Here is a 27,511-nt window from a genome sequence, read left to right on the forward strand (position 1 = left end):
ATCCACCATTTTTGAGAGCCAAAAGCCAGTCTCTGGCAAGAGTGCTCAACGGCTCTCAGCACCAAGTGTGCACAGGCACATAGACACACACACCTACTTCCATGAATCTCCACTGCAAAGTCCACATATCATTACCGGACTGCAAACAAGGCTTAAATTGCAGAGTCCATCCCACAATAACTGAGAAATAAGTGACTATGACCAATGGCACATTTGCGAAGTAGGAGTGGTATGTGTCTGTGTGTGCCCTGCTCCTGTTGTCATCTCACTGACCCTTCGTTTCACAGTAAAACACAGCAGAATTGGTTTCTTTAAAAGAAATCAACCTATTATACTGGACTAAATACATGTTTTAATTTCAGCATAAACACCAGTATATAGTCCTGGTAAAAAGTGACCTACAGAGAATGGTGAATTTTCCTCTGACTACGAAGAAAAGCCACTGCTTCTGGGTGTTTTTTTCCCCTCTTAAAAAAAAAAAGCCCAACCCAATCCCTTTTCCCCTTGTCTCGAGCATGCAAGTTAGAAACCAATCAAACTCTAGATTTCATACATCCCTACAGTTCACAGTTCACATACAAGTGCATATAGTACACATATATCCCCTTTAAGTGCCATATACATGGAAAAAAAAATCACGATTTAAATTATATAACAAAATAAATAAGTTTATTCCCACCTCATCCTTTCCACTGTTACCTGTATCATGAACTAAAGAGAAAGTCAATAAAATCAGACAGGACTTTGGACAAAAATATATGTTAAACCTGGCTCAGAGAACAAGATTACTTAGAATAGAGTGCAGATCTCTAATATTCAAATTTCATAAATAAGCAAGCACAATTTTAAAAATGTCTATATACAATGGCACACACGGCTGCGTGCACCAAATTCAGAATTAAGAGCCTAGAAAAAGTGTAGCTATTCAGGAAAGCCCCTTGTTATTTCTCTTGTATATATTTAAAGATCCTACCCCCCTTCTTTAACCTCTAAAATAGGCACGGGACTATAAAAGACATGTTGCATTTTAAAAAAAAGTAGAAGAAAACAAAGAGTTACAAACCTGGGGGCAGAGCAAGGGAGGCAGCTATAAAAAATGCCTCCTAAATCACTTAGTGTAATACAAGTGTAACATGTTTCAGCAACTCACAGAGTACCTTTTAGGGTCTTAGTATCATAAAGAACTGATGACAGGGGGGAACTATAAGGTGCATACTTGGACAGTCCATTTTACAACAGCAGCGTTTACTGAGTCTTCATAAGCAAGTAATTCTTCCTCAGGGCAAAACTATCCTTTTGGTATTCTACTTTCCCTGTTGGCATAAACCATTAAATTTTGCTCTGTGCCTGTGGGAAAACAGGGCAAGAAAAGCAAAGTCACATCCAGGATACATAAGTGAACACTTTGCACCCTGTACTTTTACCTGTTTGTTAAAGATACTTTTCATTTAGCAACATTTAATTTACTCAGTTTGTCAAATTATAGACACAAAAATAAAACTGACTGTGTAGTATGAAGCAGAGTCCATCTTCTTTGTGAATACTGCTGTGAACAATGCTCCTGTTATTTTCCTGTTTTGCACATGGAACTGCGTGAAGTTTCCCTTGTAAAAAGATGCAACCAAAATAATCCTATAGATCTATTTTGCCCTTTCCCAAAATAGAGGAAAAGAGGAAGAGGGGAGGGAGGAGAGAGATGGTGTGTTTGTGTCTGTGAAGGGGGGAGGGGGAGAGAGGGAGAGAGAGACAGAGAGAGAGAGAAAGAGAAATGTCTCTGCAGACACAGAAATGCAGCACTAGAGAGACAAGCACTATGCAGAAAAACATCCTCCATGCACATTGTGATGGTGAGGTGTCGGCTTTAGATGTAAACTGGTTGCTCTTGCGCTGTCAATAATCTGTACATGGCAGCTGGCATAGTCTTCATATGAATCTAAAGAAAATACAAGTTAATCAGTATTCCTAATGTGCATACTACAACAGAGCACTGGTGAAGGAACTAGCTAGGGTCATGCAAGACAGAAGGGAAAGGTAAACCCTGACAGTTTTCATATTTTAAAAGTATTGCAGGTGGTTATTTTATGAAACAGTATGTTTACCATCAGAGAACCACCTAAAACTGTGGACACTTCATATTTTCACATTAGGGTTCTTCAAAAACATCAGAGAACTACAGGTGAATGACAAAATAAATGGTTTGCTAGTGTCTGTGTTTCAACTGTGAGAGTTAATTTTCTTCCCAGCAACTGCTGTATTTTAGATTTAATATGAGAAGAATGGAAAATAACAGTGTTGGTTTTAGTTGTGGCTAAGAAATCAAGAACTTGTTTAGTTTCCCATGTTTTGCTAGTGTACAGATGCAGAGTCAGAACAGCCAGGACAGCTAACCTAAACTGGCCAGCAGAATATTCGAGACCAAAACATCATGTTCAGTATGAAAAACAAAAGCAAGAATTTGGCTGGCAGTCAGAAAGTGATCCAGATTCTGCATTCAGTGCTCTGTGTTCTGCTATTGCTGTGCTCACTGTGACCTATCTGCTCAATGCTACTGCTGCACTCATTGAAATTGCTGCTGGGGGCAGGGGCTAAATATCAGGCAGTGAATAGTTGCATTTTAATATATTATCATATCTTCTTTTATTGTTCTGTTAAAACTTTCTTTATCTCAGCGCATGACTTTTCCTTTTCTGAGTTGCCTCCCCTTCCAGGTGGGGAGGAGCGAGAGAGCAGTTGTGTACTGTTAGGCTGTTGGCTAAGGGCTAAACTAAGACTACTGGCTCCCACTTCTGCTTTTTAGATTTTAATACCAACAGGCTAATAGAGGCAGAACACGAATGAGTTTGAGCTGGAAGAGACCTAGTCCAAACATGTCTCTGCTGCAGGCAGAGACATGTTTCACAAGATTAGATTGCTCAAAGCCCCTTCCAAGCTGGCCTTGAACACTTCCAGGGATGGGGCACACATAATTCTCTGGACAACCTGTTCCAGTGCCTCATGACCCTTGTGGTGAAAAATTTTTTCTTTACGTCCAAGCTAAATCTAGCCTCTTCTAGCTTAAAATCATTGCCCCTTGTCCTGTCACTACAGGTGCTGTCAAAAAGTCTCTTTCCATCTTTCTTAGAAGCCACCTTTATATATTGAAAGGCTGCAGTCTCCCCAGAGCCTGTGTGGGCCACTTCTGGGTGGGGTTTCATGACTGCAGAGGGGTAGAACCACCTCCCTGGATCTGTTGTGATGCTTCTTTTGATACAACCCATGACATAACTGTCTTTCTGGGCTACAAGTGCATATTGTTGGCTCATTTCCAATTTTTCATCCCCCAATATCCTCAAGTCCTTCTCTGAAGGGCTCTCTCAATTCATTCATCCCCCAGTCTGTGCTGATACTGAGGGCTGCCCCTATCCCCAGTGCATGAACTTGCACAAGGTCTTGTTGAACTTCATCAGGGTCACATGGACCCACTCCTCAAGCCTGTTAAGATCTCTCTAATGGCAATTTTTTCCTCAAGCTTATTAACTACACCACTGAGAATGGCTTGCTGAAGGTGCACTCAATCCCACTATTGTTGCAGTTGATGAAGATATTAAAAAGTATTTGTCCTAGTATGGTCCCATGAGGGACAGCACTTACTACTGTTTTCTACTAATTGTTCCTGGTAACCGTGACGAACTATGTTATATTGCCTAGACACATGGCCCGCTCTTACCTCACCAACAGCATTTGAGAGAATGTGAACAATTTTCTCATGGGGTGTTGCTACAACACTTTGTCCATTGATTTCAATGATTCGATGGCCAACACGCACACCTCCTCGCTCTGCTATACCTCCTCTCATAAGGCTACAGATCTGGAAAGGAAAGGATGAAGTTATCACAGTCTGCATAAGCAACAGAGGCTTTAATTACACATTTTTTTCCTGTTAACTGCAAATCAGCACTTAAACACAGAGGTTTGCAACAAATTCTAAAATGTAATCAATCACTGATTCAAAGTAAAATTTGTTAGTGAGAAGTAATACTGGATATTCTCTTCCAAAAGCAGAACAAGCTGTCAGAGAAGACTGCTTATATTGTATGTCACATGCTGTAGTTTGGAAATTTAAGAGTGTATGAAGGAGCACATTTTAACAATATTCAGGATTGCGATGCCTTACAACAAAAGAGGATCAAAGACAGACTTTTTCTTTTGAGATCATATGATGACTTGGTTAGAGACAATGATGCAGCTTGAAAGCAGCCTCTGCTACACATTTTTGTTTCTCTAACCTAAGAGATTTTCTGTTCCTCTAGTTGCCTTTAAAGTTGTGAAGTAAAGTGGAGCCACAGACAAAAAAAATTTACTCAGTTTTTACATCCTGGACTTAAAACATGTGCAAAGTCAAGCTTGCTGTAAGGGAAAAAATGGCACCTTCCCTCTTCCCACACTGACAATTACCCACAAACGGATAAGAACTTTAATATATATTAAAGATTAACCAGAAAGTGTCGAAGCTACTCACAATCCCATTCTGCACACTGAAGCCCAATTGATATCTGAGGTCTGGTCTCCTGATCAAGACTGTGGTTACAGGAGGACACCTAACTATGTTGAGTTTAACCCGGGCCTGGTTTTTCAAACCCTGCAAAAAGAAAACACCATGAAAAATTCTGGCAAAGACAGAATGAAGCACTGGGGTGGGAGGGAAGTGTAAAATGAACAGCCTTGAATAAACAGCTCTTTGTATGCACTGCAACAGAATTTGATCACTTAACGCCAGACACAAGCATCGGAATCTTTAGTGAAATGAGTGATAAAACATCAAATTCTCCTTGCCAAGAAGGTGACACAGTTGTTTTAAAAAAGATGGCTTCCTGTCAGCAACTTCTTTGTTTGAAGCAGCTCACCAAAAAAATAAAAATTTGAATTAGTAGCTAAGATAGTTACAAATAAGTGGCTTCCCCAATGGGATATATTCAATTCCATCAAGCAAATAGCAGGTCCTGCTAATACGATGCTAGTACTCCTCTTTCCTTCTAAACAAGTTATATCACATTCATCATGAGCTCCTTGCTACCAGAATAGAATTGAAGGAGGAAAATTTATTTTAACTGTCAGGGTGGTAAAGCACTGGAATAGATTACCCAGAGATGTTGTGGAGTACCCAGCTTCAGAGTTCTACCCTAGTGGGAACAGCCCTAAGCAACTTGCTCTACTTTAAACCATGATGTTGTTCTAGACCAGCTTCAGCAGTGACTGCCAGCCTCAGAGACTCTGTGATTGTGTGGCTCCATGAAATGTCAAATGTAAAAACACACACAAACACAATCTGATTCCTTGTACAACTTCAAGTACCATGTTGGAGATTCTTAAGATAGTTTTTCTGAAATGCTTCCTTGACACAAAGCTTTGGCCATAAATAAATACATAAATAAAACCCACATCAAGAAAGAAATGCTTTATAAAGAATACAGCAACTTTCACCTAAATTAATACAACATCTACCAATTCTAGTACCTACTTTTGAATACCTTTTATATGTACAATTGAAATCTATCCGACATTGCAATCAACAGACGTCTGACACCAACTTCAAAAGGGGAATTCTGAAAAATAATTTCTGTTATAGCTAAGGTAATACACCAAAGTCTCTACATCCAGTTTACTGCTACTCATTCTGTTGAGCTAAACTCCAGATTCAGCAGTGACTTCAATAACTAGACTGCCACCTTAGGGTGAGCAGCCTTTTCTCCTGTCTCTTGTCAGTGCCTTTAACTGGATGCAATCATCGCATTGGAAAACAGCTGCCCTCACTTTCACACAGTGCTGAGCTCAACTTGGCTGACTATTGAAAGTGGTTCCAAGAGGATGGGCATGTGAACAGAAAATGACAAAGCACGTGGCTAGGGTAACTGCTTCCACTCCACTCTCTCCAGAAAGAATGACAAAATTCCATCTCTGCCCTGACTACAGACCTCTCCACGCACTGAGGAGTTTGCAGCACACCACACAAAGCTCAAGGGGCATTCACCATCTATATGCCACTCTTCACAATAATACACTTAGCAGAAGACAGAGAATCAACCTGCAGTAAGTTGCAGGTATGATGTTTACTCAAAAGTCTGAGGGGTTTTTTCCTCAGCCTCCTACACCCAGGAGGGCAGAAGTTATGGCAGAGTACTGAAGATGCCCATTTCCATGAGGAATTTATGTGTCTAACTTCAGTCATACAAATGGACTTAGGTTACATGCCCTCAAAAGGATATCATCATGCTCTCATTTCCTTGATAAATGTGCAAGTTACTTATATGTATTCCTCCTCCCCCCCCCAAAAAAAATATTGTGGTCCCCAACAAATAATTTTCAGATTTTACAGAAAGTGCTTATCTTCCAAAAGTGGCTTATTTCCAGTATTATGCAGACTGGTAGTATAAACTGATCAGAAACAACACAATTGCATCATTTGACCAACTTATTTGCTTATATAGTCCCTGAGTCTGCTTCTGATAGCAGCCAGCATCAGGTGCTCCTAAAAAACATACAAGTAGCGTAATATAATTGGGAATAACCACCACAGATGAAGCTCTGTCAGTCTGCAATTGGCTTGTAGTTACCTATCAGCAGAGATCACACCCATAATAGTGAAGTTATCTTATTTTAAGTGCTTGCAAGATGCTATTCATATGTACATAATATTCTCATCTTTTCATAGGAGTCCTTACAGCACGCTAAAGATATCCAAAATCCTGAAGTATTTCTGCCACATTTAAACATGCGCTTAGATCATTCAGTGGTACATATAGTTGTGACCAGAATTGCTATATGAACAGACCCAGACGTGTAGTTATGAAGACCAGAAACATATAGACTATCTTCTCTTTATAAAGACAAAATAAATGGCTAGCAGTTCCTATGGCAACAGCAGTAAGTATCAGTGAAGAAGAGAAAGGTCTATAGAAGCTGGAAACAGCAAAGCTGGTTGTTTCTGTTTTGAGAATGTACAGGTGAGCACACTGGAACTCTGCAAAGGCTCTGAATCAGAGAAGTATAACTCATCATAGTTTTAGAAATAAAACTGTTGTGGGACAAGAAACAAGTATGGCTAACAGCAAAAGCCTAAACTCGCAGGGAGTTTTCCATTGAAAGTGGCACAAAGATATTAAATACGATTTTTTTTTCCTTCCTTCACAACCGTAATACTATTTTTGCCACGTGTTCAGTATGCTATACTTCCAGGCTATCATTTCTGAATTCAAAGTCTCTGGCTCCGTGACTTCTGCATCTATTAGTCATCAGAACTCATCACTAACATATTTTGGAAACCAGAATGGGAAATCTTTATAGCAAAGATCTTAGTTCAAGTATTAATGAACTAATCCATGGACAAAAAATAAAAATTTACTTTGTAAATATTTTTGCTTTGTAAATTTACATTGTAAGTGCAAAATTTACTTTGCAGTTTAAAAAAAGGTACAAAATACAAACCCCTATACTGTAAGGTTATTTTGATAAATAACAAAGTCCATATAGTTTAATCTAAAACATTCCCTAGCAATGCACCTTTCCAGCTCTAGTAATTCAGATTTTTAAAAACAGGCTTAATACCTATTCACTAGTATGCTACAGCTACTCTATAGACACTGGTTAGTTTCAGCTGACCTGCATGCTTTTTGCAGTCAAGTACTTTTCTGACAAGTAGAAGATGGATCTTCTAATTAAAATATCCCACTTAGCCATCTGAAGAGAAGCATCACAACTTCAAATAACTCCGGCAAAGTTTCTACAGAGGATGTGAGACTTTAATTCAAAGTCTTAATGTTTTAAAAATAATCATAAACAACAAAAATCATCACCTCTACATAAACCAGACACTAGGAGACATTTAAACAGTTAATATGGCCTAGGACAATATTAGGCACCTGTGCCTCTACTTGTCATATAAAATTCTAAGTGTCTTCAGATGTATATTTGGAAATATCTTCCTTCTGAATGAAAGGATCTCTTGTGGAGTAAAGTTCTGCAGAGACCTTGTCTATACAAGTAAATGGCATAGCTCACTAACTGGGAGACAGAAAACTGGCATAGCATAATTCCCACTGTAGTTTAAAGATTGTGAAATGGAAAGTGCTATACAAACATTTGGTAAGAATTTACTTAAGAATTCTATACTTTCTGCTCCTCTATTATGTAACCCTTTTAAAATATTTGACTTCCAGAAAAAATTCTCCATACCTTTATAATGCTTTGACATGTTGAGAGTGGTAAACCAACCAAACTGGTTCCATTGATTGACATGATCTGGTCCCCTATGTTCAGCTTCCCAGACTTCTCTGCTGGTCCTCCATGCATCATGTTGGCTATGATAACTGTAGGCAAAATGGATCCCCAGCCAGACTCCACAATCACTACACCTAGGATTTCTCCCTTTTGCTTTTCAATGTAAACCTGTATCATAAGAAAAAGTGTTTCAAAGCTTCTTCACACCTGTAGAACTGACTAACAATGCTTCTCCCTCCCCAACAACACTCATATAACCAAAACACACATACACCTCCTTAATTTGCAACCTCTGTTTCTAATTCAAAGGCAAAACAAAGTAGGGTACACAGTTTACATTTAATTTATATTCAAACATGAAGTAATCAACACTACATAATATAGATTCTGCTTACTGTGAAACACCCCTCACAACTTATTTCTGTGTATAAGAGAGGAATCTGAAGTGGAAGAAACTCTGATGCCATAAGCTTCGGTGGACAACCTGGGTGTTGTAGTGGTGCACCAGTTCATCTTTATTAACCAAGCTGGAAATCATTTCAGCAAATACAATCCTTTAAAATCTGGAATCAGCCACTTTCACCAACACTCGTGCCTCTATACATTTAATATTGTTTACTGTACTGTTAAGTTGTATTACTCTGTTAATCTATTTTAAATCTATTTAATGAATATAAATGTGAAATGTGTGAATTTTTTGGTAAACAGAATACAAACAGATGGTAAATCATTTCACCACTGATAAATTTTGGTTTCACTGTTTGCCTTTGAAACAGAACTGATGACAGGTTGTCCTACTTGGGAGGATATACTAGGATATTCACTGAGGTGAATTACAAGATGCATTAATGGTTATCTCATTTCTGCCAGGATAGGCCCGCAATTGGTACAGAGTAGCTAAATGCTGTTATGGAAAAAAACGAGACATACATCTTTGCAGTTTTCAGATTTGGAGAAGTGAATCAGGTCATCATTGTACATGTCCTGGGTATTGAGCAAGTCACTATATTCCTTCTGGCTAAGATCTTCTGGGTTGATTCCATTTGCCCTCAGAAACTCCTGGTAGGCCACACTAAAAGCTTGACCTATGGACTGTGCAATCAGCTGTGCCTGTAGCAGTTCCCAGAGAAAAGAAAAGAAAAATGTGAAACATTCTGATGGTCTTGTATGCTCACTGTTTCTCTGTTACAATGGCAGTGCTAAATGAATCATCCAGTCAAGCTGATGAACCTAGAAGTTAAGTTACTAAAATCCAGTTTAGAAAACGTCTGTGCATTAAAAAATAATTTAAAAGACCCATATAATGTTAACACATTCACCTGTGCCATGAATCCAGCTGGGGAAGCAATTATAAATGAGTACATACAAAAAAAGCCATCCTTTCACAGGTAAGAACTGCTAATAAAAATGTGAAGGTAAACCCGCTGCAGTGACTGTAGCTTGCATCTACAATTTTTCCCACATGTGCAAGTCCCAGATGGCTCTTACTTCTGGCAGAGGTAATGCCATTCTCTGACAAGTCATCAGTGAAAACGTAAATGTATACTAGAAAACACACAACTGCATTTAAGAGGGTATTTTCCTCCCTTCTTACCCATCCTATCCACGTTGGCTGCTCCTATGCTCCTACCTCAGTCTCAGATGACATGGAAAAGGGATAGCAACTAATGACCAGATCCAGGCCTTAAAGTGACAGGATCTGGTCACAAAAATCTTCACCCTGCTACCACTTTCAACCTCTCTCCTGTACATTTCTTGTTTTCCTCCCTCCAACTGCTGTGACTGCCAGTTCCCTGCCCCTCTCCTTCTCAGCCTGAGTTCTGTGTGCACCCCCTTGCACCTGCAGCTTCCTATAGCCTTCTCAGCACCTAAAGCCACCAAATGTGTCATTTGCTACACTGCACTGCTCCCTGCGTGAGCTGTTCTACACCTGCAGCAGCAGGAGAAAAACTGAGCACAAGGCAGCCATGGGGAAAGCTCTGTGTCATGCAAGATGGGGGATCCAGCTGGAAACAGCAGACCAGAGGGGTTGTGACCATGGTTAGTATGGACAGGTGGTGGACAGGAAAGGCAAGCATCACAGTGTGGTGCAGAGTACTGCTGTGCGTAACTAGAGTGGTATGTGCAGTAAGCATGGTGTAGTGTACAGAAGCTGACCACGATGAGGCCCCTTGGAGCAGAGCGTTGGCTGCAGCAAAGGGAGGGAAGAGAAGAGGATTGCTCCACAGCTCCACTCCCACAGAGGGAGTGCTGGTGATGAATGAATACTGCTGAGGTGTATTTTTGTAAGGCCTACCAGCTGTATTTAAAGTCCAGTCTGGACATTAAAGGAAAGGTTCTCAACTCTGAAATAATGAGCTGATTGTGTCTTAAAGCAACTCAAACTAGCACTAAACCTGTTGATGGGAGTAAAATGATTGCTGGTGCTGAAAAGGCCAATATCTTGACTTGCAGTATTTTACCAATGCTCAGATCAACCCAGTGCTGACAGGAAAAACAAGAAAGCAAGAGTATGGAAAGACTACACCTCCATAGCTCAGTAACCTAGGTGAGGAGATAAACATGGGACTTCACATCCATACACTTGTACCTTCCATTTAGACACTCAGCATTTGGACACATCACTGGAGTTCAGCTCTTTTGAATATCCAGCTGTAAATATGAATGAAAATGTGGTGCTATCCTCCATAGATAAGGACTCTTCCAAGCAGGGACACACTCTAGCCAACACCCACTTAAGGGCTTACACCTTGTCAGTTAAGGCGTAACTTCTAAATTACTGTCCCAGGAGAAGAAAAGCTGACAATGATACATATATAAGTTTTATAATATAAGCAGGCTACTACGCCACTGGACATACAGGATCTTTGAGGGTGTCATTTCTAACTCTTTATCAGTCATTTGGGTATTTCAGATAAATTTTGCAAGCTATTTTACTATGGAAAACTGATACAATCTCCTGCAGCCTCTCACCACATCCTCACATCACTGAGCAATGTTTTCGTTGGATCTACAGGCATGTACTTTCCAAGCCAATACATAGCGGCATAGGGAGGAACACATCTGACACAGACATGGGCTGATCCAAACAAACTATAGAAAGTAACATCAGTGATTCCCAACGGAAAGCACAGATTTCAGCTAGTCAATGTATTAACAGCAGGCAGCCTGCTAAACAGATGCAGGATGTCTGGATCACAGTCAGTGTGCCACATGCTGAAGGAAAATAGCCAACTGTTTTTATTTTCACGCCAGTTTCTTGAAGAATTTTGCAAAACTGGGGAGGGGCAGGGGACCAGTATTTTATGCTGTCAAAATTTTCGTAGATTACTTCTATCGGTGCTCTTGTCCTTACTTCTTAACATCAGCAGTGGGTCATATATGTACATTCATCTGTAACCAGATAGTTTATCTACACATCGGTATAAAACACATTCATCAATACATAAAATCAGCTGCTTATTTAAGAAAACATTCTCATTTCAAAGTCCCTGCTGATACACTGTTGAATGGAAGACATAACAAGGATTCTATAAGAAACTGATATTTTTATCTTACTTCTTTTATCTGCTGTTTGGAGGAATTAAAATTGGCATATTTATTTTCCCAGATTATTAGGGCTAACTTGAGAATGATCCTGACAACTACATATCTAGCCATTTCAAACTGGTATATTTGATTTTACCTTTCAGTTACTGAGCTTTAAAAAGTCATAAAATTCGCAGGTTATGCACACTGATTGTGAAGACAGGATATCGAGTCCTATACAAGGTAACTTAGTAACCTGCACCATAGACTAAAATTTACTCAACTATGTCTCTATTCAGCGTACTTTGGGAATTACCAACTTGCCTTGCTCACCTTTTGTTATGTTGTCAGCAACTACTCCTCAACAGAAGTTTCCCCCTCAAAAAAATAAATTTAAAAAAAAATTGCCTTTCTAGTATGTATCAATGATACTTGATGAAATATCTGAGATTAGGATTTCCCTAGGAAAATAAGCATCTGTAATATATTTTCACTCTCATATGTAGAATATGAGCTGACATTTGCAAGCTGTGGCAACTGGATTCTCCTCTCATTGTCAAAGGAAGGCATTGAAGGAGTTTTCTATGAAATGTAAGGCCTAAACATGTAAACAATAGGCAAGTTCCCCTGCTTAGATGAAATGCTTGCAGTTAATGAACAAGCAGGACCACTTGCAATGGACTTCAAGCCTACCACAACATGCTTGTATTTCCACCCCCAGAAAATGATAAAACAGAGTAATTCCTTACATCCTCAGACTCAAAGACATGGCAAATCATTTTGTACTGCCTTTTTCCATCTTGGGAAGGGTGAGATGCTTCCACGTTATCCTGGGAGTTAGACCGTGGCATTCGCCTACGAGCCATCAAAACAACTATGTTTCCTATATCTGCAATGTAAGAAATGGTCCGCAGGGGATGATCCATCATGGTTTCCTGGGGAATACAAAAACCATGAACACTAATTACAAGGAAGTTCTTACTGCACACGTAGCACTAAAACAAACAAATGGCAATACAAGACCCTTGTTAAGCGAAGGCTGTAATACTTGTTATGCCAACAGAATACAAGACCTTCACTTCCCAAAACTAAAGAGTAAGTTTTACAATTTAAAGTTGTGTTTTCTGTGGAAAAGCCAACGAAGACCTCAATATCAGAACCCGAACATCCTAAGCACATATGTGCAAAAAAATATGAAATTCAAATTATCACAACTTGGCATTTTAGGCTATGCTGGGGCACAATCGATACTTGGCATGTAACAAATGAGCTGACTGTAACAAGGTTACCCACAAATTCTAATCACTTCTACAGTCAGATGCACCAGAGTAGTTACATGTATGACACTGATCTTGACATGGATTTCTTACAAGGAAATCCCGGAAGGAAGTACAAGAGCCAGCACTTTTTGAAGAACAAATTTTGGCAGGTAGATGAAAATCTGTTTCAGTAGCCTACTACCAAAATATTGACAAGGCATTTTTGTCTATACCTGTGTGTCTGCATTCAGTACTTTTATTCTCTGTGTGGAAATGAAGAGGTCCACTTCAGTCATGGGCTGAGATTCACCTTCTGGAGCCTGCAAATAAACGCATTAGAGTCAAATGAACCCATTAGGAGACATACTTACTAATGATGTTAGCTCACAAACAGGGGTGCACTAAGACACAGTCACCAGAACAGCAGTGCAAGATAGAGTATTAGACTGCAGAAGCTAAAGATAAACACAAAGATATGGGAACTACATACATACATGTGAAAGTGAACTTGATATTATTTAAAAAGTTGTTAACCCCATAAAAGCTTCCCTGATATTTTTCCCATTCAGTAAAATTATACTCAACTGCAACATGAACTATACAAAGATTTCAAGGAAATCAAAATGATTCTCTCATTTTATCCACATTATGAATCCCATTTTATAGAAGGTTCTTCATACAAGCCACAGGAGGGCCTAACAGCATCTCTTGCCCAGGGAATTTCTATATGGGCTAACAGTGACTGTCAAAGACCAGTGGAAAAAACTGTACCATGGGTGGGTATAGTTTAAGCAATCCATAGTGCATTTCTGGTAAGAAGTCCTTCACAGTTAGGCAACACATGATTCAAGCACTAACCCACTTTAGAAGTCATATTTTGTTAAGAGAAAGTAAATGCTTTCAATTTTTTAAAAAATTAGATTTGTTAAAAGATACTTAGAAAGTCCATAAACAAAACATATTACTAAGATGAGTCAATCTCAGCATATTACTGTGTGTATGTACATAAACTTGTTTCTTTTTTGCATCCAGCAATTTGGCACATCTACGAATCAAACAAAGCACTCTTGTAGAAAGGTAAAAAAAATAAAAAATACTTAATTTTAATCTATCACTTTACAGAATTACAACCTTTGTCATGTCAGTCCTGTTTCTTTAGTACACGTATTGGGTACTGCCTGTAACCATTTGATAAATCCAATCTTTATTTCTAACATGAAATGGCTAATGATAAGCAACAAAAAATGGCCAATCGGGCAACTGATTTCTGAGAAATGTCAACTTGCATGGTGGCTCAGAAATAAATCTAAAAAAACTTGCTGGATGCAGAAAATAAAAACACAAAAGAAAAAGAAAAGTAAAAAACCCTCCCAGAAAACAAAAGAACAGGCATAACATCAAGCTGATGGAGTTTGTACTGCACCTTCTTCCTGCTTTTGGCTAATTTCTGGGCCATCTGCTTAGCATGGAACAAACAGAGACAGGAGAATAGTTAGAGAAGAACTTACAGAGACTCCAAATCAAGCAGGAATCTGCATGCTAATGCCAGGGCTCACAGACTACTTGCTGTTCTAAATAATTCTCTCCTTAGATTAATTTCCTCCTTTTCTTTTTTTTTGGCTTAAAAAAAAATTAAAATAGCACAACTACTTTAAAAAATGAACGAAATGGCACCAAAAGAGTCAGGAAGAACAAAAAAGGATTTTTTTTCTATTTAAAATATTACTTGCAACTAACAAGGGGTTGTTTTGTTGGTTTGTTTCTTGTTTGAGCTTTCCCTCATTTATAGCAAGGTAAATCATGAGGTTAATTCTTTTGAACCACCACCAGAGTAAAGGGTGAGAAAATAATCTTATCCATTATTATTCCAGCTTTTTCATATGTAAAGAACTTAGATTCGAGTTTCCTAATGCTCTCACACTGAAACAGTCTTCAAAAAATAACCTCTAAGATGACACTATTTTTTCCTGGAAAAACAAAATTGCAGAAACTAACTTTCAACTCCGTTTCTCCTCCTTCCGTGCAAATATGCCCACAGCAATGTTAGCATCACGTATCTGGCCAATAGATTTTCCTGTGACACCTGCACAAAGATATATCGACACTACCATGTTTTTTCAAGAAGGCAGTGGAGCACGTACTTCAGTTCCACAGGCACCTCAAAACAGGCTCAAGTCGCTAAGTAGTTTAATTGATTTATATCCAGAGATATAAACCCACTGCAACAACTCGATTCCTTATGAGCTACTAATGTGGCAACAATAACACCACAATTAAGCATCATTTTTACAGTCTTTAATTCAAACCAAGGTAAACTGAACTTACAGACCTGCTGACTGAAGAAATGCAATACTCACCAGGCTGGCAGATAATATTTTACTCCCAACAGTAATGGCCAGTTTTCTAATTAAATTAACAGGTGTTCTTGCAGTGGGATGGAGGCTTACTATTACAGGCTTCGAAGTGGTTCATAGCTAAATACACTTAGGAAGAACAAAGCAGAGGCCTGAATCACAAGACACCTCAAAAGTTTTATGCTCTCAACTTAAATCTGTCAGGTTTCAGCTAAACAAATCTGAAAGCAGCTAAGCAGACTTTAGACCATGCTGTTTATTACAAATATAAACACTCTCAGATGACGTTTTAGCCACTTTTTTCAAACTAAAAAATATTTGATAGCCTGATGACTGCAAACTACTTCAAAAGCAACTAGAAATGTCTCATGCTTCAGGCTCTTCATTAAATTAATATAATTTTATATTGATACTCAAAAATAATGTATTCATCTTGAATAACGACTGCCTGCCAAACACTGGGAAAGGGGGAGACATTAATGAAACAGAGCACTTAAGCTGCTTTCCAAAATCAAGTCTTCTTCAGACAATTTCCTTCCCTTCCCAAAATTTACAGTGGTAAGCCTTACAAAAGAAGAAAAACAGAAGCCAAAAAGAAGAAAAAGGGGGAAAGAAATCCTTGAGCTAGAAGTTTACAAGTCAGAATCAAAGATTAATTGAAATACACTATCACTTAGTCTACTGGAAATTCTGCTCTTGCAATGGAATAATCTGCTTTTGGTGGTATTTTCATTTTTTTAAGAACTACTTTCAAATATTTCATAAAACTAAGGTAATGATACAGAACTGCCAATTTTAATAAGTGATTTAACACTGCACAGAAACGTCATAAAAGAAGTTATGGTCCATGAAAAAAAAAGGTCAGGCTAATTCTATGCAAGACATTGTATGAGACAAATCATCTTTATCACCAAGTTATTTTTCTAAATTAGATCAAAAGATTTTTTCTACATTCTTAGAAAAACAACTCAGAAACTACCCAACCTAAACAAAATTTAAAAAAATATATATACAGAGTTCAGGTATTTCATTTAAGGTAAATGAAATGTAACTATATATCTAGTAGCAATTTCCCAAATCATAACTTGTTAAAAACCAGCAAACTTCCACTTCTGCTACAAGGATGTCTTAAATAAGTTAAACGCATTTAGATTGTACAATAAAAGGTACTGCAATTCAGTAAACACCCAATTGACACTGAGTAGACAAAATCTGCAGATTACTAAACCATTTCCACATATAGGTTCTATCTTAAATTACAATCAGTAATTAAATCGTTATCCAAAAATGTTCAAACCTGCCACAGCTCAAATCTGCTGATGAAAACTAAAAATGCAAGTTGTTAGTTCACATGTGAAACAGAACAGTACAGATCAGCTGTGAACTGTAACTATGAACATCAACTTCTTTCTTTTAAAAGTATTATGGATCCACTCTAAGTAAAATGGAAAGGTATTTATTTATATGCTATTGGAAGAAATGAGCCTACAATCTGAAAATGTTGAAATACCTTTTCTGTTACTAAAGTACCTACTAGTGAAAATACGGAACAACTTTATTTGACGAATGCCTTCAAAGCTGTGTTATGTTTTAATTTAGTTGGACTTGACAGAGATGAATACCCAAGCAAGAAAAAACTCAACTCTTGTACTCTTAACTGAAGAGGTGCTTGTTTAAAGAAGCAGCATGAGAACTGTTTTCAAAATCTGTTCATATTCTAAATTAATGAATATGTGGTCTGAAGGCTCTGCTTAAAGGAAGCTTTATAGGGATTATTAAATTCAAAGGAACACACTGATATAGAAGGTATATGTACACAGCAGATCTTAAACAAGGATATTCTCTCCTTCTTAACGCTCTTGACTTGAAGTGTGCCAATTTTTAGGAGTTCATTCTTAATTCATATCCTTTGTTTTCTTAAACTACAGAAAAATGTTTCACATGCAACACACAACGCACTGCAAACACGAGTAGGGCACAAGTACGATAGTCATTGTGTGAGCAGTATTTTACTCTTTTGGGCTAATGGCTATATTACTCAGTGACGAACCTGGCAGCAGGAACTCCATCTGTCATAATGAATTTCTTACTTAAACAATTTAGCTTTCGTGGATATCAGCAACAAAACCAGCTAAAACCAACCCTAATAAGTCAAAGATCCCATGGTGCAGGGAGGTATCTTTACACTGCCAGAGCTCCGTCTATAAGCAGAAAAGCATTAACTCACAAAAAAGCATACAATGTTATTTTGTGCTCTACGGTGAGTCAACAATTTTCTGAAATACACTTAAGAGTTTCAGAAAACTAGGGGCACATGCTAGGGTTTTACCAGGTCAACAAAGCAACTACTTGGGCCTCAACTCTGAGACAAATTTACTACAACCAGGAATATGCATGCCCGACGATTTACACATATGTATAAATCATTTGGTTTATGGGCTAAATAAGCTAAACCAATTTCTTCTGTTTTGAGGTATAGCAGTGCTGAGACATAACAGAATCCTCAGAAAGAATTTATTTTGTTAATGAATTTCTAGAGAATAAATTTAGTATCAGAGAAAAATTCTACACTCTTATACCCCATAGACCTGCACTGAACCAATTCTGTTCCGATTTTCTCTAATGCATCCTTTCAGCCTTTGTCTGTTGTGTACTCCCACGCAAGCTTTACTTCCTAAGTGCAAACTTCTGCCCAGCTCCAGGCTCAAGTTCAACTCCTGATAGCAGTTTCTATGACAGCTGATGCTGTCCCTTCCTTTCAGCCTGCAGTGATGTGCTCTTCCTAGACACAGCTTTATTGAAGCCTTTATTTCTCTCCCTTCTCTATCTAACCTTGCATTCAAACTAACAACTTTTCTACCATGCAGCTAAGTGTCAGGAAAGAACATAGGGAGACTGCTAAACAGACAGACACAGCTTTTCTTGCATTCACAGAAGAAAAGAAGCAGACTCTGTAAAGGAAAGCCTCCACAGCACCTTTGGGAAAAACCCACAAAGACCTGTCAGAGTTTAGAAAGCTGAGGGAAAAAATCTTTAAAAATGTCCATAAATCCAGAGTCCAAAGAACACATATAAACCATTCTTTTACGAAATGCTCATTATTTGCTTCTGTTTGTGGAAACTTTTACAGAGATGGCAGAAGATGACTTATCTTAAACAGGAAGGCTACACCCGTGTCTCCTCTAAAATGCTAGAAGTGCTAGTGATTTTCAGAGACAATGTTACAATAACTCACTTATTTGAATATCGGAAAAATTACAATTTCTGAAAGTGCCTCGACAGTTCTAATTGGAGCTTCCCTGTTAAAGTTGCATACATAGACCAAACAGAACTTCTGGCATGGAAAACATTGGAAGGAATAGTAACAGTGGGAAGCATCAGCTGACGTTAATAGATTCCTCTGTCTTTTATACAATTGCACATAGAGTCTGACTTGGAATACAAAATAAACTGCACAAAAAAGAACACACAAATACTAAACAAAGGAGAAATTTCAGATGAGACTGGGTTGGTTAGCTGAATTAGCAGCAGACGAAGCTAGTGCTTACCACCCAGTCATGTATGGGTAGTGCAAATATTGCAGCATCTTCTACAACTCTGCAATACTTCATCTACACACTTTAATTTTGGTTGACAATGTCATCATTGTAATTTACAACACAACAGCATGCCCATTGCTTGTTGTGGCCTGCACAGTGGGCATTTCTGTTTTTCAGACAAACAAAGCAAATGTGCCAGATTCCAGGACAAATTTTTCTTCTTCATACATCACTGTACCATCCTTGGCTTTTCTTTTTAAATCAGCTCACAGCTGTTACATGGTGGAGAAACTAGTATCCACAGTAGGGTCAGAAACAACTGCAGACATTACCACAGTAACAGTTTCTTCAAGTGCCCAGCCAGAAGCAGCTGTAGTACTTACTAGTTATACCCTAAACCTGTTTTCCCTCAACACTCAGATAACATATAACTAGACCACCACTCAGTTCAGATTCTGGCTTGCAGTACGTGGTACAAGTATTACTCCAGGGAACTAAAAGGATCTGGTAACGTCTCCTTATTGTTCTTGTTCCAAAAGCAGCATTAAACATAATTTATTTTGCAGAAAGAAAGATGAGGCACTTAACCTTTTTGAAATCACAGATAACGCTACATGGAAAATCTACTGCATACTAATAAATTCATATCTGCAACCTTAAGGCACTCATATGTGAAGCAGCAGTAATTACTCCTCACCTTGATCCTGCTGACAGCTTCCTGAGCCTGCATCATCCTCACATTCTTGGAGGGAGTTTTATCAGAAAGGAGCTGAGTCGAGCCAAGGTAATTGGCTGCAAAAATTATTCCATCAATTAAGTCTTCAGGATCACAAGGTCCAGGAACTGTAACACAGGAAAGCAATCGCTGAAGAAAATAATTCTGAACCACTGCAGCAAAGTAGCACTCTGACAACTTGAGCCTGTACCTGATGGCTGTAAATCCTCCTCTGAAATACTTTGGTTTAGCATGATGATATGGCAACTGGTACTTTCAAGGTACAAAACACCAAGCAAATGCTCTTTACGTCTCTCCAGCAAAAACTTTAACTGCTAACCTTGCCTGTTTCTCACTATAGCTCATTCCTTTGTGAGCAGGGATCACCCTGGAGCAAAATAATCTCTATACGTTTTCACAGTTACACAGGGACAGACACAGTTACTCAGCTTACCCCTCACCCACCAAAATCAGCCTTGTAATTGTAAATCCACGAGTCACAAACAGAAGGAAGAAGGGTGCAATTTATTAGCAGCCATCAGCCACTTGCTCATTTATGTCTTAGCCACAGTCAGTACAACAGGCAGAGGAACCTCCTCAGGAATGCTTTACAGATAACTCCCCTAACCAGGAAGACAGATTCCTCAGTAAAGTGAAGTACTTTCATAAATAGTGTCTCAACAAGGATAATGAGGTAGAGAATTACATAAAAATGTTGTTAAAATACACAGAACAAGGGCCCCCTGATGACAAAATAACTCTCGGTCCCACAGATTCTTAATGACCTGACTCCTACCAAATTCTGTGGAAAGTTAAGAGAGTAGTGAAGTGATCAGTGCTTAACAACACAAATCCTTACAAAGCAGGATTTATGATCTGTAAGTGCTTTAATGTTTACTGACTATATCTAAAAATTGTACAGGTAAAAATGCTCAATTTTAACACCTTGCTACCTGTTAAAATTGTCATAATCCAAAAGGGAAGCTGATTAACTTAAGCAGCTTCTTGTTTTCTTATAAGTATGGAAAAAAAATTGATGTTCAAGACAAATAAAAACGCAAATCATCTTAAAGAATGCTAACAGTAAAAGTGTCCACATTTTATCACCAAAAAAATAAACTGATTTTAGGCTTGTCTTTTTTCCTCCAAGAACAAAGCAAAAACCCTACAACATCAGAATGCAGTTTTTATTAGTTCAAGGGGTATCTTGAGATATAAGATGATGGGGCTTAAAGTTTAACATTACTCAGAATGCCAGTTTTGTTCTAATTATAACAGAAGAGATTAACAACGACTCAGAAATGCAAGTCATTAAGATTAAAATAACAGAACAAAGAGCTGGAGATAAATAGCACACTGAAATTATACACACATACAGATGCAGATGTGTAAATCTTATAAGCAACTTGTCTTCTTTATGGTTTCTTTAAATAGGAAAATTTATGACTAGTAATTTTAAGATGCTCATCTCTATGGGGCAAAATTTGTTCAGACACTATGTATCTGGAAAACTGTTAAAATGAACAAGTCACTTTCAAGTACAAGACCCAAAGAAATGGATTTTTTTCCTTACGGAAATTTGTGCATCTGGAAGGACTACACATCTGCACACTCTTCCTGTCCTGAAACCATACAGCGTGTGAAGAGTTGCTACTTATTACTCTACATGTCAAGGTTCCACGTTACCACATCCAGCACTTCACTATATGGTATGAAACCCTTCAGTATATAACCCTTTATAGTATCATTTCTGATCAAAACATAGAAACCATAAATATAGACTGACAAAGGTGTAGATAAGATTCCCAGAAGGAAGCATATTGAAATCAAAAAAGCTGTGTGCTCTGTCTTCCTCAGAGATGAATGCAGAGACAACAGAGTTCTTTCTAAGACCCTCTCCTTTATTACCTCTGGCAATGAAATTATTATCTGAACAGAAATGTAGTGTAGGAGCTAAAAAGTTTTTCTTGGACCATTAATGCATAAAAATAGAAAATCTTTTTTTTTTAAGAAATTTTGCACCAGACCAACATCTAAGAAAATCTTAGTTTACACTTTTGGGTTTTTTTTTTTTAATGGGAGGAGAACTATTAAGATAGCCCTTGATAGGCAGGGCTACCAGTAGGAGATTAATTTCATTTCTAAGAGAGATTCTTCACTGCTTCAACATCCCAAAGTTCAGCTAGTTTCGTAACAATATACGAAATTTACATTAGTTGATATTCTGGGCACAGACTCCAAAACATGGAAGTTCATATACCAAAGACTAATAGAATAATCAATTTGTAGTCTGAAAAGAATGACCACACAATCATTTAAACATAGCACACTGTAAAGCAATCCAAGGAATTCCAGAACAGTCCAAATAACCTATTATATCAACTGTATTTCTACCATTGCATCAGTCATATGGAACAACCACTGGCAAGGAAAGAAAAAACCAAAAACTTGGAATTTTCTGCTTTTGTCATGCTCTCAATAACAAAGTAACTGGGTTTTACAGCATGCAGTCTTCCTGTATCACAGCATGCAGACTCATAGATAGGTAAAAGCAGTTAATATAGTAGGTAACTTGCTTTTTCACATTGTTATGAATAAACTTAACACCAGTGCAAGTGCAACCTAAGACAGGAAGCACTATTAATTTAACTAGAGGACAAGCAGCTGTAAAACAGAGCAGATCCTCTGTCAGACTTCCAAATTAATTAAATTAATTTAATTTTGTGAATTAATCCAACTGAGATTGGATTGAGATTGCCAATCAAAATCAGTAGTGGAGACAATAGTACACTTTTCTTGCCTAACCTATCTTCCTTGTCCACACACATACACATTTGTTGCACATATACCATAAAAAACTAGTAATGTTTTAAGGGTTTCTGATGAAAAAATGGAATCTAGACCGAAACTATGAATGAAACAAACAAACAAAAAAGCTTCATGTTTCTGAACTTCTAAAAGAGCACATCAAGATTTAGCTCAGGACACGATTTAATAGGAAGAATATACATATAGATTATATATATATATATATACACCTCAGTTTTCCTATTCAGCAAATAATAATAGTTTTATACATTATACTTATTGGAGAGTTTTGGATATGAAAAAATATTCGGAAATTGTAGAACCTTACCTTCAACATAGGTTGGAAATGAAGCCAAGCTTTTTCTGGACTGTAATTGAGACAAAAAGGATTTCAAACAGAACACAGCATGCACAAATATGCATTTAAACTTTATCCATGCCAAAAAAGAGCCGAGTTAATAAATCATACTTATTAGCGATCACCTTTTATTAAGATTCATCATTACATTTAGTATTTTTCAAACTCTAAGCACCTACTACAATCAAGTTCAATGTATTCTGCTTGTGTCTGTTTATCAGGCAACATGCTAGGCCCAGTTTTCAGTTACTTGTTGGTGTTCAGTAGTGTATTATAAACTGCCTACCATTAGATGCTCTACTTTTACTAACCAAGAAGTATTTGGGAAAACACATCATACCTCAAATACACTGGCTCTTTAAACTACAAATAAAATACATGCAGGAATATACAAATTTATGCTATACTGTTACTGTTATTATTCATGACTGAAACCAGCAGCCCAGTCAGTTATTCAGTAACAAAATCCTGCTATTCATTAGGACTGCTCTTAGATTAATTAATTGATACAGCCTACAAAACCCTTTTTAAATTTTAAACAGGCTAGGTAGCAACCTGTATTCTATGTGGTAACCAAATTCAGCAATATCTCACCACCTCCTATGTTTACGCTGAACTCAGCACAAACACACATGTAGTAGATTTCATAAAAGGTGGGCAAATAAAGAAATCCAGACTTACATATGTAAACATACAGTCTAAAGTAAGACCTTATTCCAAGTGCAATTTTATGTGGAAGACTCTTGGCTAACATTTCAAACACCTCAAAGTTACAACTTCTGGTGAGTAAGACTCACTATTTTGTTATAACCAATAACATAAAACACACAGGAAAACTTATCAAGGAAAATTCTGAGTAGCACTATACAGATGGTACTAGGCATACTGAAACACCTGTTGCTATCATACATGCTGCAGATAAGAATTTTGGATACTCCGAGGATTAAAAAACTTCAGTGAATCTACAACTGATTGTATTAGCAGTAACTCCTCCAGTGACTGCTTAATATACTTTTATTGAAATAAAATCTATACATGACTGGAATATAGCATAATATCTTACAGAATTTCCAGTATGTCTCCATTGAAACCTATGTTTATATATCAGCTTCCTTTACGACATGCAACTTAATAGACTCTTAGAGGGAAAATCAGGTAAATTAGGAAGGTTATAGTTATGTGACAGGCTGAGTAACTAACCTCAGGGAGTGTTTTCCATTGTAACAAATAGAAAATGCATGTAACAAGTAACATTTTTCAACCAATGATACTTGTCTTCCTATAAAATAAAACAACTTATTAAATAAATCAAAAGGGGTGTGACACACACAGAATCTGTGCAGTCTTTAAGTACTTGCTGTTCCTTATGAAAATGATTAAGCTGTACTGCAAAACTAAGAAAGCTCTCCATCAGAGATTGTACTAGCATAAATAAAGATGTCAATACACAACGATCTACAGCTGCCAAAGCATTTAAGCTGCTGTGAAGACACTGACATGCCTTTTCAGATCTGTAGCTCTTTTATCTCTTCATATGAATGTTTTTACTGGACCACCTTTCCACATCGATTTTAACAATTGTTTATAATTGCAGCTGATGTAGTGATAAGAGGGGAAATTTAACCACCGGACCCTAGCCCACCTTAAGGTAAAACCCCTACACACCAGAGAAAGCTAACCCATATTAATACACTTTCTAAAGTACTTTTATTTTTTTAAATAGAGAGAACAAAGTCTGTAATTATAGATGTGGGAACTATTCAACAATCTGACTTGGTGATGTAGTCTGACTTCTTTTCAGGATAGAGTGGTGTAAACTGCAATCATACCTGCTTTTCCTGCAAAAATGCAAATGAAAATTAAGTCTTCCTAGTCATCACCCAGGCTGAAAGACATTATACTAAGACCACAGTAACAGTAAAGTAAAAGGTGAAGTTACCAATAGAAGAAAATCTACACCTTTTGATTTTACACAGCAATTAACAATGAAATGTCAAAGTCATTAACATTTCATCACTCTTGTTGATCTTGTTGCCCTCTACTACTATAAAATTTGTATTTTAAAAACCTGAAAGACCTGAAAGTCATTCTCAAAAATTATGAGGCTGCTTTATCACTGTTGCTCTTGCATTGCAAGTACTAAAGCAGGCATTATTGCTCATCTGATGGAAACAAACAGCCTGACACATTCTACTGTGGACATCAGCTTAGAATATTTGAAACTACATGTAAGCACATTCTAAAAAGGTAAAGTTTTTAGCTTTACTTTGAGGATCCTGAATTTTGACTGTGAATCACTGGCAGGTCAGTTTCTACAATGACAAAATATTAAGCAGCATATATTACTATCTAATTAATTTCATTTAAGCAAGCTTTTTCATCTGTCTGAGAAACATTCTTCACTTTGCAGAAAGACATTCTGCATGGAAGAAAGAAAAGGGCTTCTTCCTGGGACATGGAACTGTTGGAATGGGTCCACAGGAGGACTACAAAGACAATCAGAGGAACAGAGCCCCTCTGCTATGAGGACAGGCTGAGAAAGTTGGGGTTGTTCAGCCTGGAGAAGAGAAGGCTCTGGGGAGACCTGACCTTATAGTGGCCTTTCAGTATCTGAAGGGAGCGTACAAGAAAGCAGGGGAGGGACTTTTTACAAAGGGATGTAGTGATACGACGAAGGGGAATGGCTTTAAATTGAAAGGCAGAAGATTTAAACTATACATCAGGAAGAAATTCTTCACGATGAGGGTGGTGAGACGCTGGCACAGGTTGCCCAGCGAAGCTGTGGATGCCCCATCTCCTGGAGGTGTTCAAGGGCAGGTTGGATGGTGTCTTGAGCAGCCTGGTCTGGTGGGAGGTGTCCCTGCCTATGGCAGGAGGGTTGAAACTGGATGATCTATAAGGTCCCTTCCAACCCAAACCATTCTATGATGCTTTTTCCTCCTAGTACAGAGGTGATGTTGGTTGGTTGGTGAATCAATACCTCCCACTGGTAACTGAACACTGTGTCAGAAGTGCCATGATAAACAGTGTTAAGTATGTTAGAAATTCAGTCAGCCAGCCAGGCAAGCATAAGAGAAAGGAACTACAAATCAGCTTTTTGAGTTACTTGCCATTTTGGAAGAAAAGAAAGGATTGCACAGGTACAAGGGGGCAAAGAAAATAAAAAGGCACAAGCACCACAAATGGGACTGTGGCTTTTAAGGAGATTTCACTCTACCTCTTTATTAGTGGAGGCCTCTGCTGTACTGCAGACATCCTGGTGATGTTGCCTACTTGACGATTCAGCACCCCGAGGTGAAGAGGAATCTGGAGATGGAGACTAGACATGACAAGAAAATTAAATAATAATTTGAGTTACCAATGTAGAAATTCTTCTTTCACATTTTCCTCTAACTTGGCAGTAGAAATGAGATGTATTGTACATGCTCTCTAGATCAGATTTCCTCATTTCTCTCCCTTCACCATAAACATTCACTGGAGAAACTGTTCTTCCAACCACCTTCTAGTCATTCACAATCATCAAGAATGTTACAGCAGAAAAAGGGAACAGCATAGGAAGACAGTATCATGGAATATCTAAATTTATGCTATCTGTCAGGATCTGTTATGTTAGTAAAGGGAAAGAATGCTTTGGGAAAGGATATTCTGTTTATAAGCAATTCCTAATAAGTGCTGGTGGCACTAAAAACTACAATGAGGTATATAAAGTCAGAAGGAGGGGAGACTGGCCTGGAGGGTTTGACACTAGAACACAAAGTGTGGAATTCATGAAGACGACAAAATGAAAGAAAATACAAAGCTTCAACCAGCAAGCATTTTTAAAGGCTGATCTTCAGGAGATACCTACAAAACATGACAATGTACCTGCCAAAATCTGAACCTTTAAAGGAAGGTTTAGATATCCAAATGGGCATTTAGCCGAGCAGCCCTGACATGCCACACTGTCCTTTGACACAGGGAGTCTGGCCCTAGTTTTGCCAGCTCAACATTCATCACTGAGAGCAAATCAGACAAACACTATTCTGGTTTCATATACAGTTACATAACACGGCTTTTGTCTAAGCCAGAGTCAAATTCCCTTCTCTTCCTCTTTACCCTCATTCCTTTAAAGGGTCTATTTCTGATAATTGGGAAATATTAGAATTATAGTTAACTAATAAAAGCTTCCAAAGAGTTAAAAAGTTGATTGTGTACACAGATATCTCCTGGGTAAAACAGCAGCCTTTGAATCTCCCCAAATGTTGCATTACAACTGCAGGGTAAAAAGGAGATGCAGCTGTGAAACAGTGTCTGACCAGAAGCAGCTGTGAAATGGTCCCTAGAACACTGTCATATGCTTGCACTATCAGAATGACAGACTACTCATTGCACTGCAGAAATTCATGTGGGAGAGACACAGGCTGCCTGGACTTGCTCTCTACCTACCAGAGTTACAGTGCCACAGTGACTTAACTGCACAAATGGCAACTCCAATTTACTTAAGGAAGTGTCCTCATAGTGCTCACATTCCCAATAGTTACATAGTATTTCTGTATGAGGATTAAATACAAAAGATGCACAATACTATCAACTTAATAACAGCACCAGGATATTGTAGGATTGAGCTTTAAATAGCAAACGAAGTATTGTTTGGCATCAAATGTTTCCACAAAAATAAAAGTTGTTTAAAATGCATGAAAGATCTCATATTCACACGC

The 27,511-nt window shown here is 38.0% G+C and overlaps 1 protein-coding gene across 3 annotated transcripts in view; it reads right to left on the bottom strand.

The window, feature by feature from the left end:
* Positions 1 to 472: 472 nt before the first annotated feature.
* APBA1 (amyloid beta precursor protein binding family A member 1) overlaps positions 473 to 27,511 on the bottom strand; it is a 42,210-nt gene continuing 15,171 nt past the window's right edge. The window contains exons 3-13 of one of the 3 annotated variants that reach the window (XM_069880817.1): positions 26,032 to 26,133; positions 22,785 to 22,824; positions 19,631 to 19,776; positions 14,464 to 14,496; positions 13,274 to 13,360; positions 12,531 to 12,716; positions 9,184 to 9,363; positions 8,209 to 8,421; positions 4,499 to 4,618; positions 3,707 to 3,847; positions 473 to 1,933 (exon numbers count right to left, since the gene is read on the bottom strand). In XM_069880817.1, the coding sequence (XP_069736918.1) occupies positions 1,862 to 1,933; positions 3,707 to 3,847; positions 4,499 to 4,618; positions 8,209 to 8,421; positions 9,184 to 9,363; positions 12,531 to 12,716; positions 13,274 to 13,360; positions 14,464 to 14,496; positions 19,631 to 19,776; positions 22,785 to 22,824; positions 26,032 to 26,133 (1,320 nt within the window). In that variant the 3' untranslated portion in view covers positions 473 to 1,861. The remainder of the gene's footprint in view (positions 1,934 to 3,706; positions 3,848 to 4,498; positions 4,619 to 8,208; positions 8,422 to 9,183; positions 9,364 to 12,530; positions 12,717 to 13,273; positions 13,361 to 14,463; positions 14,497 to 19,630; positions 19,777 to 22,784; positions 22,825 to 26,031; positions 26,134 to 27,511) is intronic. The other 2 variants (XM_069880819.1, XM_069880818.1) reach the window with 2 other exon arrangements.

Source organism: Phaenicophaeus curvirostris, chromosome Z (genome assembly GCF_032191515.1).
Source record: "Phaenicophaeus curvirostris isolate KB17595 chromosome Z, BPBGC_Pcur_1.0, whole genome shotgun sequence".
Lineage (NCBI taxonomy): Eukaryota > Metazoa > Chordata > Aves > Cuculiformes > Cuculidae > Phaenicophaeus > Phaenicophaeus curvirostris.